We start from the raw sequence: 16,055 nt of genomic DNA on the forward strand, positions 1-16,055 counted from the left end.
AAGTCCCATTTAATGCATTGCTGAAATAATTTTAATTGAATTGAAACATTTATTCCTTATTCTACTTAAATTCTTGTTCTCTATTAAATTCTTGATTCAGGACTGTATGAGGAAAGAATCAGGCAAAGAATTAATTTTTCAATTAGATCTGTCTTTCTTTTCTGTTTATACTGAGTCTCAAAATAGTTATAAGAAGATCATCAACACATCCCAAAGTAATTTTGAGAGTTGAAAGCAAGAAATATACACCATGTATAAATGGGATGCTTTCCATGGTTTTGCTAAAGCTATTGGTTGTGACTTTAGTCCAGTCCTGCTTCTGCCTCCTTTGCACTTGAACAGTTCTGTTATATCATTACCCACAGAAAAACCCATCTCCTGTATTCATACTTTACCTTCAATTTTTGCATTGATGAACTTGATAAGTATCCTCCTACTACTTGTTGCTTTCCTCTCTTGGATTCTTTTAGAACAAGATAAGAAGAATCATTTCTAAGTTGCATGCTATAAAGTTTCCTGTTCCCAGCAGCATATCTCCAGTTGTCCTGAAAGTTTTATTCTTTAGAATTGACTGCTGAGTTCTATGTTGTATATTTATTTGCTTGTATTCCACTGATATCTGTCTTGGGACCTGGATATCAGTGTATATTCAATCCATTCCTAAGCCGAGACCATCAAATTACTGTCCAGTGTCTCTCGCTCCATTTCTTTCTAAAGTAATGGAGAGAAAAGTATTAACACATCTCATCATGTGCTCTCTAGATATCTCCCGATCATTAAACGATTGCAGTATGGATTTTTTCACCATTGATCAATAGGTTATCTTCTTTCTTGTATATCTTTAATGACTTGAAGTATGTATAGCATGATAGTTTGTTACTTTTAAGTCGATGTAAAGTAGCATTATATGCTGGACTCCACATTTATTCATATTCTATTTAGACCACTTTAGTAAAGAAATGGTATTAAGCTGACATTTACATAGGAGATATCAGGGCGAAGAAAGATTAGCAAAACAAGTGTTCTCTGTCAGGTTGGCAACAAAACGACCCAGAGGAAGATCAAGATATAGGTGGATTGATACGGTACAAAGTGCCTTAGACGATAGAAATATAAGATCTGATAATGTTGGAGTCTTGACAAGTAACAGACTGATTTGAAGGAAAATTGTAGATAAGAAGTTAGTAATGATGTAATTTTTTCATGTAGTACTATCATATTCTGTACACCCCCCCCCCTTGAGGGTACATGGCGGGAATGTGATGATGATGATGATATCAGGTCTTTTCTCTATGTATGACATTCTCTTAAATCTTTTACAGGTCATCTGGTTTGGGATAAATGCAGTGGAAAAGTTTGGAAAATCTTTATATCTAAGGCATGCGATCGTGATTGATATAAAGGTTCACTAAAAGAGCTCTCATCGTGTGATCTGATTGTGCTACTTCTGCATTTTGGTTGCCAGCTTTCTCTTTAGTCATATATTATGTGTAAGGATGGATCTTTATTTTCAAATGCTAAGCTTTTACAAAACTTCCTTCTATACATCAGTGACCATCTTCATTGACTGCAGATCCAGTCTACATCAGATGAGAAAGAGGAGTGGAGTATACTCTGTATTCCTCTTCTTGTATAAAGATGTCTGTGGGATGGGACATGAATTGTTTTAAATCAAAAACACCTATGCCAAAGTAAAAAAATAATATTTATTAATCATAAATATTTCGTTTTATGTACTGTAAAACATCATCAATATAAGCTGAAGAATAGTAAAACTTTGAATACTGTAGACTAGAAAAATGCATGGATTAAAAGTTTAAGATTCTATTATTGTTCTTCATCTCACTGATGATGTTTTATGATACATAAAATGAAATATTTGCGATTAATAAATATTCATTTTTATTGTGGCATGCATATTTTTGGTCTAAAACTGCAGCTTTCACAATATCAATTTCTGAAACTCTAAATTCTAATATTTAAACTAATCTATAGTGGGAATTCTGATAACCGTATTAATTTCCATGCCAGCAAGGCAACCTGTTTATTCAGGTTTGTTTGAAAGCATCTAAATTTCTAGACAGGATGATGTTTCGCTTTGTTTGATTGCTCTATCCTTCTGTCTTTCTTGGTACAGATATATTACAAATAATCACCTTCTCACTGTTCAAAAAATCAAGTTTTCTTTTTGCTGAAGTTGTTACTTAACCTGTGAACGACTTAACTGTACAAATTACTGCTCCATCCAAGAATTCAGTAAAGTTTCCACAGTTGGAGTTCTTTCTCTAAGAAAATGCAAAAATCCCATGATTCAGTGAAGAAGAAAGTAGTTAGGGTGATGTCTTATTTCCTGCTAATTCATTTCACTATAGATGGAGTTTAAACCAATTTTATCATATAGATCTGATAGTTAGGTTAGAAATAAAACACTTGATCAAAGACTGGAGACTACTGAGGGTTCTGAGAAAGATTAGGGGAGTGAACAGATGGCATCAATGCATGAAATCAGATGGTATTAATATTAGAAAGGAACTTGGCTTTGTTAACATTAAAGAATGAATTGAGCAGATCTGATGTAAGATGGTCACATAAAGAGAATGGGGGGGGGGGCTGAAAGGATAGTGAAACAGGTGTTTCACTATCCTTTTGATGATGAGTAATTTGGAAGGAAATTGTTGATGAAAAACTGATAATAACATAGACGTACTTATATATAGTACTATCATGATATCTTGCACATTTTAAAGGGTACATGTTTGGAATTGATACTCATCTGAATTTATATTTGGACGAGTAGTATTACAGATAGTTTTTTTTAATGCTTGTAAAACATGCATCCTTGTTTTTTTTTTTTTTTTTAATTTTATACTACTTAATTATAATCATTACATCTATAGTTTATATATGAAATGACCAAGAAACTTAGTTAAAAACTTTGCCTTCAATAAAGAATGAAATTTTTATTTTTTTCTCATCTAAGTAATTATTCTGATATATGTAATTTGTATGTCTTTCATCTCAAACAAGCCTTCATGTTTCAGTCAACAATAGCAATGCTCTTGTTCAGAAGGATCCAGGTGATTTGTATCCTATATAATATGCAAAGAATCTTTATAATGCCATTTCACTAGAAAGCAAGTTAGTGGATCTCGCACTTGGGTTTTTTTCATCCCAAGTTTACACTAGCTTCATAGTCGTTGCTTTGGTTGGTCAAAATTGGTGTTGCTTATCACAGATGTTTGGTAAAGTAATACAGCCATTTCTGGTTTTCAGTGCAGTTATGATATGGGGGGGGGGGATTATATAAATTCCTATAAACTTTAATGATCAGTAATAATAGAATTTTAATTTAAGAAATGTGTAGCATGAAGTTGTTATCACCTCTTCTTTCCTCTATTACATTAGGTATCTTGAAATTCGACAGATATGTCTGTTCAACTTATCTTATCTAATATCCCTATTCAGAATTTGCTCTTGAATAAAACATTAAGGACTTAAACATAGTCTTAAATTCATTGTGAAGAATTTATGGAAACAAAAAACACCTGTGCTGGACTATTATTTTACTTATAATTATGAAAATAACACTTGATGTGTCAATCCTAGTTGTGTCTTATTTCTCACAAAAAAAGAACCATTTTCTCCTAGTATTATTTTTGACAAGGATTTCCAGACAAGATGAGATTTTTCTTCTTAGAATAACCCTGACATCAAGCCTATCCTGGTATATACACATCACAACCATTATATCCTCCGCTTCAAAAAAAAACTAGGATTTCTTTTGCTCAAGATGTTACTTCACCTCTAAACAGCTGTTAACCTTATACAAATCAGAAATCTGCCAGCTATTGAATACTGCTCTCACATTTGTAGTGGGAATCCCTAAGAGCTCCTTCACAATGCTTGATTCAATTCAGAGAAGAGCAATTAGATTGATTGATGATCCATCTTTACTAGCTCAGTTCTCCCACTTTTGCACAGATGTTTGGTTTCTGCAATATGTGTATTCTATAAATACTTCCATGGCAAATGTTCATCTGAAATAGCATCAATAATTCCCCCACTCAGTACTAAGTCCGTTGGAACATGTACAGCTGCTGCCCAACATTCCTTCACAGTACACCTTGAAACCCATAGAACAGATTTTTTTCCTCCTCTTTCATCTCTACTACTGCTGTGTTGTGAGACAGGCTTCTGCCTGATGTGTTTCCCAAGGAATACAATATTCAGGCTTTTAAATCAAATGTAAACAAGTTCTCCTTTCCCAACCCACTACCCATACATGGTACTAATGTACTATAGGTTGATTAACCAACCTCTCGTGTATGAACTCAACATAAAAAAAAAAAAAATGTATATAAATATTTCATTATATATATATTTGTGTGTGTGTGTGTGTGTGTGTGTGTGTGTGTGTGTGTGTGTGTGTGTATAATAATGGAATAAGAAAAGTGGCATTATTACTAATTAAATTTACTTAACTTATGAATACCATCAAGAAGTTAATTATAGCACTTTTCATGATTCTTTGGTTCAGCAATGCTTGTGTTACCATAATGACCACTAGTAGTATGAAGTGGCAATAATTTTGAACTACACTTTTCCAGAATAAAGTAAAGCATATTTAGCATGCGTTTATCATGCTAAATGTGCTCTGCTTTATCTTAAAATTGGAAATTTTTGAGTTGTCACTTTTACAGCATACAGATATATCAATATCTCTTTGCTTGCTACATATTTATGATCATTAGAATGGAATTTCATTATTCATGGAGCTTATTTTTCTGCATAGATAATGCAGCAAAATTAATTAATAGATCAGTTTTGATCAATAAATATTCTTTATTTCACTTTTCTGATATTACACTATTGCACTGACTTAAAAGTTTATTTCTCCCATTCATGAAAGGTTAGAATACAGTTTGCTAAAATATCTTATTCATAATGTTGTTTTTCATTTGAAAGAATAATTGAAATTGGCGATGTTATTTTTCTCTAAAGTTTGACCTGATCTTATAGGTAACAGAATTATATTTTGAAGAAACAAAAGTGCAGTTAATAAGTGTTAGTAAATGTATTTCACATTTAACCATGTAATGAGATGTGATGTTTTTAGTACAAAAATAATATATCATTGTACCTCCAGTTTATTTACTATTTATTAATAGGGCTTCTTGTTCATACATTAACATTTCTCACTTGCTTAAGAAAAGGCTGTGCTATTTGTTGCCATGAAATATTTGTATTAATTTATGGTATTTAATAACTAATACTGATTCCGTACTTCTTTTTTTACTTCCAAAAATGCATTTATCCATAGGCGTTATGACCCACCCACAGTCCTCACAGCTTTAGTTATTAAGAAGGAAATTAAGTTTTTTTTTAGATCCTGTAACTTTGTTAATGGCCAGTAATTGTCGTTTTTCATGAAATGTGAATTTATCATACTACATAACTTACTAGAAATGGTTAATACACAAAAATTCATTATAACAGTTTATATATATTTTTTGTTAAATTTAAGGCCTGAAGATGTTAATTCTATTGTACTTGGGAAGTTAGCTCTCAGGTATGCTGGTCCACAAGTTGAAGCCTTAAAATGTGTTGCACAAGCAAGTCATAAAAGATCTCTAGCTGAATTTCAGGAAGTAAGTTCAATTTTATCTAGAACTAAATCTATTCTCCTTATATAACTCTTTTTAAAATTCAGTGTTAAGACTTCAAGTTTCTGATATCTACCCTGAAGGGGTCTATGTACAGGTTACTTTTTAGTCGTTCTTAAGTTTGCAATATCACTTTCTTCCTATGAACAATTTTCTTTCATGTTATTTGTCAAGTCGATAATATTAACAAATTTGATACTTTGGACCAGCACTCCTCCAAACATAACTAAAGGAAAGGTAAACCCTAACAGTATTACAAAAATCTTAGCACAAAAAAGCTAAACCCAAAATTCCCACGTAAAAGATACAAAAAAAAAAAAAAAATCCATTATCTTTATAAAAAAAGTTTTCTTATTATGTCTTACATCTAAAGCAACCTCCAATCCAGTAACTGTAGTGGAAATTAATGCAGCTCTCAAATTAACAGGTAAAGCTTATGGCATTGGTGGCATCCTTCTAGACTTTTTTTTACTCGTCTTGGCCTAACAGCAAAATCCTGGTTATCGAATTTCTTCTCCTCAATAATAAATAATGAATGACACCAAAACTTTGGCATGAATCAAAGATAATAGCATTGCCAAAACCTAATAAGTCAACTGATGGTCCTATCAACTACCACCCAATAGTTCTGCACTCCTTACAAACACTATGAAAGGATCATTCTCCTTAGGATTTCTCCAAAAATAGAAGCCAATTACCTATCACAGAAGCTAAGTTTAGATCTGGCAGAAGCTGCTGCAACCAACTCTGTGCTCTTACAATCCACATAGAAGCTGGATACCAAAAGGGTTTAAAAACAGGTACTGCCTTCATAGACCTAACATCAGCTTATGACATTGTGTGGAAGAAAGGTCATCATCATCAAATTCCTGCCATGTACCCTCAAGGGGTGTACAGGATATGATAGTACTATATGAAAAAATTACATCATTACTAACTTCCTACGATTTTCCTTCAAATCAGTCTGTTACTTGTCAAGCCTCCAACATTATCAGATCTTATATTTCTATCGTCTAAGGCACTTTGTACCGTATCAATCCACCTATATCTTGGTCTTCCTCTGGGTCGTTTTGCTGCCAAACTGACAGAGAACACTTGTTTTGCTAATCTTTCTTCGCCCATTCTGTTTAAGTGACCATATCACCTGAGATTAGCTCTGCTAACGCATTCTCGTTAAATTTCCCTCGTTAAATCTTCGTTTTTAATATGATATTGCCATTGATGCCATTTTTCACGCCTCAAATCTTTCTCAGGACTCTCATATCTGCGGTCTCTAGTCTTTGGTCAAGTGTTTTACTTCTGACCCAGCTCTCAGATCCATAAGTTAAAACTGGTTTGAACACTGTCTTGTATACAGCTAATTTAGTGTTCCGACTAATTTCTCTCTTATTCCATCTGAATTTATTCAATTGACTTCCCACCATACCAGCTTTGCTGATTCTGTTGTCTATTTCTATATTGAATTTACCATCTTCACTAAAAATCGTGCCTAAGTAGCTGAAATGTTTTACTTGTTCCACAGGTTCTCCATTCACAACACAGTTGACATTTTCAATGATTCTGCAGTTTTCATTGTCTTTGTCTTTTTATTGCTGAACTTGATACCATATCTATTACAACAGTTATTCAATTTACTCAGAGAATCTTGCAGACTTGTAGTGGATTTATTTAGAAGTATAACATGATCCGCATAAAGCAAAAAGCTGACATTAACATACCTAATTTTGATATCATTTTTAATACCACTTTCCTTCATATTGTGATCCATATAGATAATGAATAACAGAGGGGATAATGTACTTCCTTCAATTCTAACTGCTGACTTACAACTCAAATAAAGACTAAGTATTGCTTCATATAATGCCCCATTCACACCATATAACTGCAGCGTATTGAATAGCTTCTCTCTTGGCACCTTGTCATATGCCTTTTCCAAATCGACAAAACTTAAATACAGATCTCTGTTATATTCCCATGCTTTCCCAACTATTTGTTATAAAGTGAAGATCTGATCCTGACAGCCTCTATTTGGCCTGAATCCAGCTTGTTCTTCACCCAGCTTTTCTTCTACAATTCTTCTCAATCGTTTCTCAAGTATACTTGCATAGATCTTGCCAGGAACACTTAGTAGGGAAATACCTCTGTAATTCTCACATTCAGTTTTATTTCCCTTTTTATATATGGGTACTATGAGAGCTCTACTCCAATATTTGGGAATTCGTACCTCTGTCCAGGCTTTTTGAACTATGCAGTGCAGCCAATTTTAAGACTTTTATACCACCATACTTCAGCATTTCTGGTTGAATATCACCAACTCCTACTGCCTTTCCAAATTTTAAGCGTTTGATTGCTTTTTCTACTTCAAGTATGGATATGTATTCCTGACTGCATGTCTGGTCAGTGTTTTTTTACCAGTGTACTGTCATTACTGCTTGTTTCATTTAGCAGTTTTTCAAAGTAATTACTCCATCCTTCACAGATATCTTTTTCTCTGTTTTCATGTCTAGGGGTGCTTAAGGGTCAAAGCTGTATAACTGAGAGGAGACCTCCACATAGCCTTTAAAGGAATGCGGAGAACCAACCAGGGCTTCTGACCTAATGTCCAATCCTCACCTTCTCGTGGTGCACCCTGTTGGGTATCTACTTTGATACTGAACGAACGAGGATGGGCTGCAATTTGGGATTTAGCCGACCAAATTGTATTCTTATTGGTTAGACCAAAATAAAAAATGATAGTACAGCATGACAAAATTTCATGCCGGCTGGGGCGTCGCCCGGTTAAACAAGGCCCCGTTGTTTTCGCCAGGGAACCAGGGCGAACAGCGAAAAGTCAGCTACTGGAACAAATCTGAAAACAAACCCCAACTCAACATCACCAGAGTTAAAGATCGGTACTATCAACGTAAGAAGCCTGAATGGCAAAGAAATGGAGCTAGCTGAGGAATTAGATAAGTACCAGATCGACATAATAGGGGTGACTGAAACAAAAAAGACCAAAACTGGTGAGATCGTTCTGAGCAATAAATACAAAATGTTATATTCAGGCAATGACAATCAAGGAAAAGAAGGAGTAGCCATAGTATTCAACACAAAATACGAGGCTAATCTTCTTGAATGGCAGGCACTCTCAAGTAGAGTAATGTGGGCAGATATTAGAATGGGGAATTGGACAATGAGACTTATTTGTGCCTATGGTCCCACAGAAGGTTCTACTAAGGTAGAAGTGGAGGAATTTTTTGAGGCTTTAGAAAAAGCAACTGACACAATGAAAAAGGGAAAGTTGGTCCTTGTTGGGAATCTAAATAGTAGAGTAGGAAATGATTGTGAGACATACAAAAATATTTTGGGAAAATTTGGAGAAAAGAGCAAAGCTAATAATAATGGCAAATATCTGTTGGATTTCTGCTCAGGACATGGACTGGTTATTACTAACACCATGTTCCAACATAAAAATGTGCACAAATTCACATGGAGAGAAGAGGCTAGGAATAAGAAAAGTCTCATTGACTATGTTATTGTTGATAGTGATGTTTTCTCCCTGGTGCAGGACACCAGAGTGTACAGAGGATTTGAAATTGGAAGTGATCACTATTTAGTCTTGAGCAGGATAAAATTGAATTTCATATTGAAAAGAATAACATGTAAGAAAGTTTTAAAGCGAATAAAAGTTGAGCAGCTCTCAGATGTGAACTGTAGACTAAAATACAGAAATATTATTGAAAAGAAATTGAAAGAGTTTGAGAACAGGAATCAAACCTTGGAGATTCAGTGGCAAACTCTGAAGGAAACATTGATTGATTCTGCCAGAGAGGCATGTGGTGAGGTTGTGTGCAAGGATAAAAAAATTAGAACTCCCTGGTGGACACAGGAAGTTAAAGAGGCAGTGAAGGAAAAGAAGAAAGCATATCAAAAGTTCCTGGCAAATAAGTCAGCTTTTACTCTTACAGAATTCAGAGACAAATGTAAGAAAGCTAAACAGTGTGTAAAACTAGCTAAACAGAAGTCATGGGAGGACTTTGGCAAGAATATAGAAAATAAATATCGAGAAGGTGGCAAAATATTCTGGAGGTTGTTGAAGAAGCTTAGGAATGGAGGAAAGAGTGCTGTAAAAGGAATTAGAGATGATAAAGGTGAAATGAAAACAGGAGAAAAAGATATCCTTGAAGTATGGAGTAATTACTTTGAAAAACTGCTAAATGAAACAAGTAGTGATGACAGCACAGTGATAAAAAACACTGACCAGGCATGCAGTCAGGAATACATATCCATACTTGAAGTAGAAAAAGCCATCAAAGGCTTGCAATGTGGAAAGGCAGCAGGAGTAGATGATATTCGACCAGAAATGCTGAAGTATGGTGGTATAAGAGTCTTACAGTGGTTGCACTGCATAGTTCAGAAAGCCTGGACAGAGGGACGAATTCCCGATGATTGGAGTAGAGCTCTCATAGTACCCATATATAAAAAGTGAAATAAAACTGAATGTGAGAATTACAGAGGTATTTCCCTACTGAGTGTTCCTGGCAAGATCTATGCAAATATACTTGAGAAACGGTTGAGAAGAATTGTGGAAGAAAAGCTTGGTGAAGAACAAGCTGGATTCAGGCCAAATAGAGGCTGTCAGGATCAGATCTTCACTTTACGACAAATAGTCGAGAAAGCATGGGAATATAACAAAGATCTGTATTTAAGTTTTGTCGATTTGGAAAAGGCATATGACAAAGTGCCAAGAGAGAGAAGCTATTCAATACGCTACAGTTATATGGTGTCAATGGGGCGTTATATCAAGCAATACTTAGTCTTTATTTGAGTTTTGAGTCAGCAGTTAGAATTGAAGGAAGTACAGGAAGATGGTTTAATGTTAAATCTGGTGTGAGACAAGGATGTACATTATCCCCTCTGTTATTCATTATCTATATGGATCACATTATGAAGGAATGTGGTATTAAACCTGATATCAAAATTGGAGATGTTAATGTCAGCTCTTTGCTTTATGCGGATGATGTTATACTTCTAAATAAATCCGCTACAAGTCTGCAAGATTCTCTGACTAAATTGAATAGCTGTTGTAATAGATATGGTATGAAGGTCAGCAATAAAAAGACAAAGACAATGAAAATAGGCAGAATCATTGTGAATGGAGAACTTGTGGAACAAGTAAAACATTTCAGCTACTTAGGCACAATTTTTACTGAAGATGGTAAATTAAATATAGAAATAGACAACAGAATCAGCAAAGCTGGTATCGTGGGAAGTCAATTGAATAAATTCATATGGAATTAGAAAGAAATTAGTCAGAACACTAAATTAGCTGTATCCAAGACTGTGCTCAAACCAATTTTAACTTATGGATCTGAGAGCTGGGTCAGAAGTAAAACACTTGACCAAAGACTAGAGACCGCAGATATGAGAGTCCTGAGAAAGATTAGAGGCGTGAACAGATGGCATCAATGGCAATATCATATTAAAAATGAGGATATTAGGAAAGAACTTGACATTGTCAGCATCCAGGAATGCGTTAGCAGAGCTAATCTCAGATGGTATGGTCACTTAAATAGAATGGGAGAGGAAAGATTAGCAAAACAAGTGTTCTCTGCCAGGTTGGCAGGAAAATGACCCAGAGGAAGACCAAGATATAGGTGGATTGATACGGTACAAAGTGCCTTAGACGATAGAAATATAAGATCTGATAATGTTGGGGTCTTGACAAGTAACAGGCTGATTTGGAGGAAAATTGTAGATAGGAAGTTAGTAATGATGTAATTTTTTCATGTAGTACTGTTATATCCTGTACACCCCTTGAGGGTACATGACAGGAATTTGATGATGATGATGTTTTCATGTCACCTTTATCATCTCAAACTCCTCTTACAGCACTCTTTCCTCCATTCCTAAGCTTCTTCAACAACCTCCAGAATATTTTGCCACCACCTTGATATTTATTTTCTATATTCTTGCCAAAGTCCTCCCATGACTTTTGTTTAGCTAGTTTTACACAGTGTTTAGCATTCTTGCATTTGTCTCTGTATTCTCAAGAGTACAAGCTGACTTATTTGCCAGGAACTTTTGATATGCTTTCTTCTTTTCCTTCACTGCATCTTTAACTTCCTGTGTCCACCAGGGAGTTCTAATTTTTCTATCTTTGCAGACAACTTCACCACATGTCTCTCTAGCTGAGTCAATCAGGGCTTTCTTCAAGGCTTGTCACTGAATCTCTAAGGTTTGATTCATGTTCTCAACCTCTTTGATTTTTTCTTCAATAATCTTGGTGTATTTTAGTCTACAATTCACATCTGAGAGCTGCTCAACTTTTATTCGCTTTAAATTTTTCTTAACATGTTATTCTTTTCAATATGAATTCAATTTTATTCTGCTCAAGACTAAATAGTGATCACTTCCAATTTCAAATCCTCTGTACACTCTGGTGTTCTGCACCAAGGAGAAAACATCACTTTCAACAATAACTTAGTCAATGAGACTTTTCTTATTCCTTGCCTCTTCTCTCCATGTGAATTTGTGCACATTTTTAATGTTGGAACCTGGTGTTAGTAATAACCAGTCCATGTCCTGAGCAGAAATCCAACAGATATTTGCCATTATTATTAGCTTTGCTCTTTTCTCCAAATTTTCCCAAAATATTTTTGTATGTCTCACAATCATTTCTTACTCTGCTATTTAGATCCCCAACAAGGACCAACTTTTCCTTTTTCATTGTGTCAGTTGCTTTTCTAAAGCATCAAAAAATTTCTCCACTTCTACTTAGTAGAACTTTTTTTGGGACCATAAGCACAAATAAGTCTCATTGTCCAGTTCACCATTCTCATATTTGCCCACATTACTCTACTTGAGACTGCCTGCCATTCAAGAAGATTAGCCTCGTATTTTGTGTTGAATACTATGGCTACTCCTTCTTTTCCTTGATTGTCATTGCCTGAATATAACATTTTGTATTTATTGCTCAGAAAGATCTCACCAGTTTTGGTCTTTTTTGTTTCAGTCACCCCTATTATGTCGATCTGGTACTTATCTAATTCCTCAGCTAGCTCCATTTCTTTGCCATTCAGGCTTCTTACGTTGATAGTACCGATCTTTAACTTTGGTGATGTTCAGTTGGGGTGTGTTTTCAGATTTGTTCCAGTAGCTGACTTTTCGCTGTTCGCCCTGGTTCCCTGGCGAAAACAATGGGGGGGGGGGCATTGTTTAACCGGGCGACGCCCCAGCCGGCATGAAATTTTGTCATGTTGTACCGTCATTTTTTTATTTTGGTTTAACCAATAAGAATACAATTTGGTCGGCTAAATCCCAAATTGCTAGGCCATCCTCGTTCATTCAGTATCAAAGTAGATATCCAACAGTGTGCACCACGAGAAGGTGAGGATTGGACATTAGGTCAGAAGCCATGGTCGGTTCTCCGCTTTCCTTTAAAGGCTATGTGGTGGCCTCCTCTCAATTATACAGCTTTGACCCTTAAGCACAGAAAGGTTTATTGTATAAAAATGCAAAAATAATCAATTTCCAAAAAAAATTTTTAAATTATTCGAGCAAATGCTCTCCAATAGGAAAATAAAAGTTCATCTGAATTCACATGAAAGCAGAACATTTATTCTGCAGGATGGATTGCTGCAAGGATCTGCCCTCACTTAGCTCTGTTCAGCCTGTACAGAAGTGACATCCCTTCAACAGCTAGTTGAAAGTTTATCTATGCTGATGACAGCAGTTGCTATCCAAGACATACCTTCCAAGACCTTGAGGAAATACTGAGCAAAGATCTGAGCTCACTGGAAAACTACTTTGAAATCTTGGAGTTATCTATTTCCTAACCTAACTGCAGCATATGATACCATAAACCATCTCACACTCAGAAATAAAATATACAGAATAACTAGAGACTATCGCCTTGTTCTCCTGATCCAATCACTCTTGGAAAACAGAGGCTTTTTTGTTAACCTGGGTAGTAGGAAGAGCCACTGGCATCCCCAAAAAATGGCTTCCCCCAGGGAAGTGTGTTATCACCATTACTCTTCAACATTTATGTCAATGATCTCCCCATCTTTCCAGGAACTAGAAATTTTACCTATGCTGATGACCTTGCCATAGCTACCCAATCAAAAAAATTTCAAGTCCACTGAAACTACTCTATCACTTCCTTAAATAGACTAACCACATATTATAGTGGCAATCAATTAAAACCAAACCCCTTGAAAACCCAGACTGGTCTTTTCTACCTTAACAATAAGGAAGCCAACAGGAAGCTACAGATTTCTTGGGAAGGCCCTAATTTAGAACAATTCTGGAACTCAATTTACCTCTGTGTGACTCTCGATCGCACCCTCTCATATAAAACCCACATAGAAAAAACAAAGGCAAAAGTGAATGCAAGAAACAACATACTAAGAAAGCTTATCTCCTCCAAATGGGGTGCAGATACTACCACACTGAGATCTTCTTCCTTGGCCCTTTGCATATTCTTCTGCTGAATATGCCTGCCTAATATGGTCCAGATTCTGCCATGCTGAAAAACTTGATCGAGCATTGAATGAAAGCTGCCACTTAATTACAGGATGCCTGAAACCAATACCATAAAAAGATCTGTATACTTTTGGCTGGTATTGCACCCCCTTCAATTTGAAGATCTGCATTCTCAGCTGATGAAAGAAGCAGATAAATGAATGATGAATGCCACCCAGTATTCGGCCAGACCGCAGTGCCCCGAAGACTAAGATCCTGACATCTTCCTGATAACTGTTGAATCACCTAAAAACCTCCCAGACACAACACTTCAACAATGGCTTGCATTATATCTTGAAAATAATACTGGTATTCGAACAGCCGAACATCTTCCACGTGGTGCCCACTTGGACTGGAATACTTGGAAAAGCCTCAACAGACTGCGGATGACAGGACGCTGCAAACAAAACCTCATCAAATGGGGCTACCTCACTGGACCAGTGGCTACCCCACACTCACAATTTCACATCCCTTTCTTCAATCACAAAAGAGGATATGATATCCTGCACAGAAAGAGCAGTTGATTGTGCAAGATACTGGAGTAACATCTGACCATATTTATTGTATATAACTTATGTATAGTTTCTTTTTCTTCATACTTCACTTATTATTCCCTGTATAATTCACCTATCAAATTTCAGCTGTTCTCATTTGTTATGTATCCTAATTTGTTGTAAATAATGTTGTACCACTTACTTACTTACTACTGTACCACTTGGGTTTGGATATTAAATAAATAACTAGGCCAAGTCCTGAACAGAAATCTAGCAAATACATACTGTTATTATTAGATATATTCTTTTCTACAAATTTTCCCAAACATTTCTATATGCTCTAATCATTTCCTACTCTGCTGTTTAGTTCTCCAACAAGGACTAACTTTTCCTTTTTTGTTGTGCCATCTGCTTTCTCTAATGCCCCAAAAAATTCCATCTTTTTCTTCCTTAGTAGAACCTTCTATGTAGAATACCATAGGTATAATTAAGTCTCATTGTTTAATTCCCCTATTTTCACATCACTTGATATTGTCTGCCATTTAAGAAGATTATTGTTATATTTAGTGTTAATACTATAGCTGCTTTTTCTTTTCCCAGATTGTTATTGCCTGAATGTAACATTTTATATTTCTTACTTGAAAAGATATCACCTGTTTTTGTCTTCTATGTTTGAGTAACACCTATTATGTCAATCTGGTACTTATCCAATTCTTCTGCTAGTTTTATTCCTTTTCCATTAATGCTTCTTATGTTGATAATACCAATCTTAGGATACTGCTGATATTGAGTTATTTGGATGTATTCCAGGATTTGTTTTTAGTCCCTTGTTTTTTTGGCCCTTAAGCATCCCTGTTCCATGGGCTAGGAATTTGGATTTAGCCAACCAAATTGTATTCTTATTGTCTTGAACCATAATGCAAAATGATAGACAATAAGACAGAATTTCATGTCAGCTGGTGTGTCGCCCAGTTGAACGATGCCCCTTTTGTTTTCATCAGGGCAAACAGTAAAATGTCATCTACAGGAGTAGATGACAGTAAATTGAACACATCCATTTACTTATAAAATAAATTTTACAAGAAAAAAGCTGCTACATTTCTGTAGCAACCAAATTAAATATAGCTATTAATTTGATTATTATATTGCACATCTCCCTTTATGTATTAGCATGATTTTGTACTCTGGATGATAAGAAAAGATGCAGGGTCAAATCTTGCATAGGTTGCAAGGAACAACTGCAGGAATTAGTGTTCTACAGAAAAGAGAGATTTTCATCTTTAACACAAATGGAATGATAGATAAGCTACTCTACAGAGATAGAATCAACCACCCTATCAATACAAAAATTAAGTTTATAAAAGAAAAACTGTTATTTGGCTGTAATAGGGTA

At 35.3% G+C, this 16,055-nt stretch overlaps 1 protein-coding gene across 2 annotated transcripts in view; it reads left to right on the top strand.

Annotated features, from left to right (window-relative positions):
• The window catches only part of LOC150100465 (26S proteasome non-ATPase regulatory subunit 11-like), a 237,046-nt gene that overhangs the window by 143,831 nt on the left and 77,160 nt on the right, over nucleotides 1–16,055 (top strand). For both annotated transcript variants that reach the window (XR_016549277.1, XM_090403074.1), the window contains exon 8: nucleotides 5,525–5,648. Coding sequence is in view for 1 of the 2 variants with exons in the window: in XM_090403074.1 (XP_090259200.1) it covers nucleotides 5,525–5,648 (124 nt within the window). In the remaining variant the exon portion in view is untranslated. The remainder of the gene's footprint in view (nucleotides 1–5,524; nucleotides 5,649–16,055) is intronic.

The sequence above is a fragment of the Typopeltis vanoorti genome, chromosome 13 (assembly GCF_054136105.1).
Source record: "Typopeltis vanoorti isolate ZY-2024b chromosome 13, IOZ_Tvanoo_1.0, whole genome shotgun sequence".
Classification (NCBI taxonomy): Eukaryota; Metazoa; Arthropoda; class Arachnida; order Uropygi; family Thelyphonidae; genus Typopeltis; species Typopeltis vanoorti.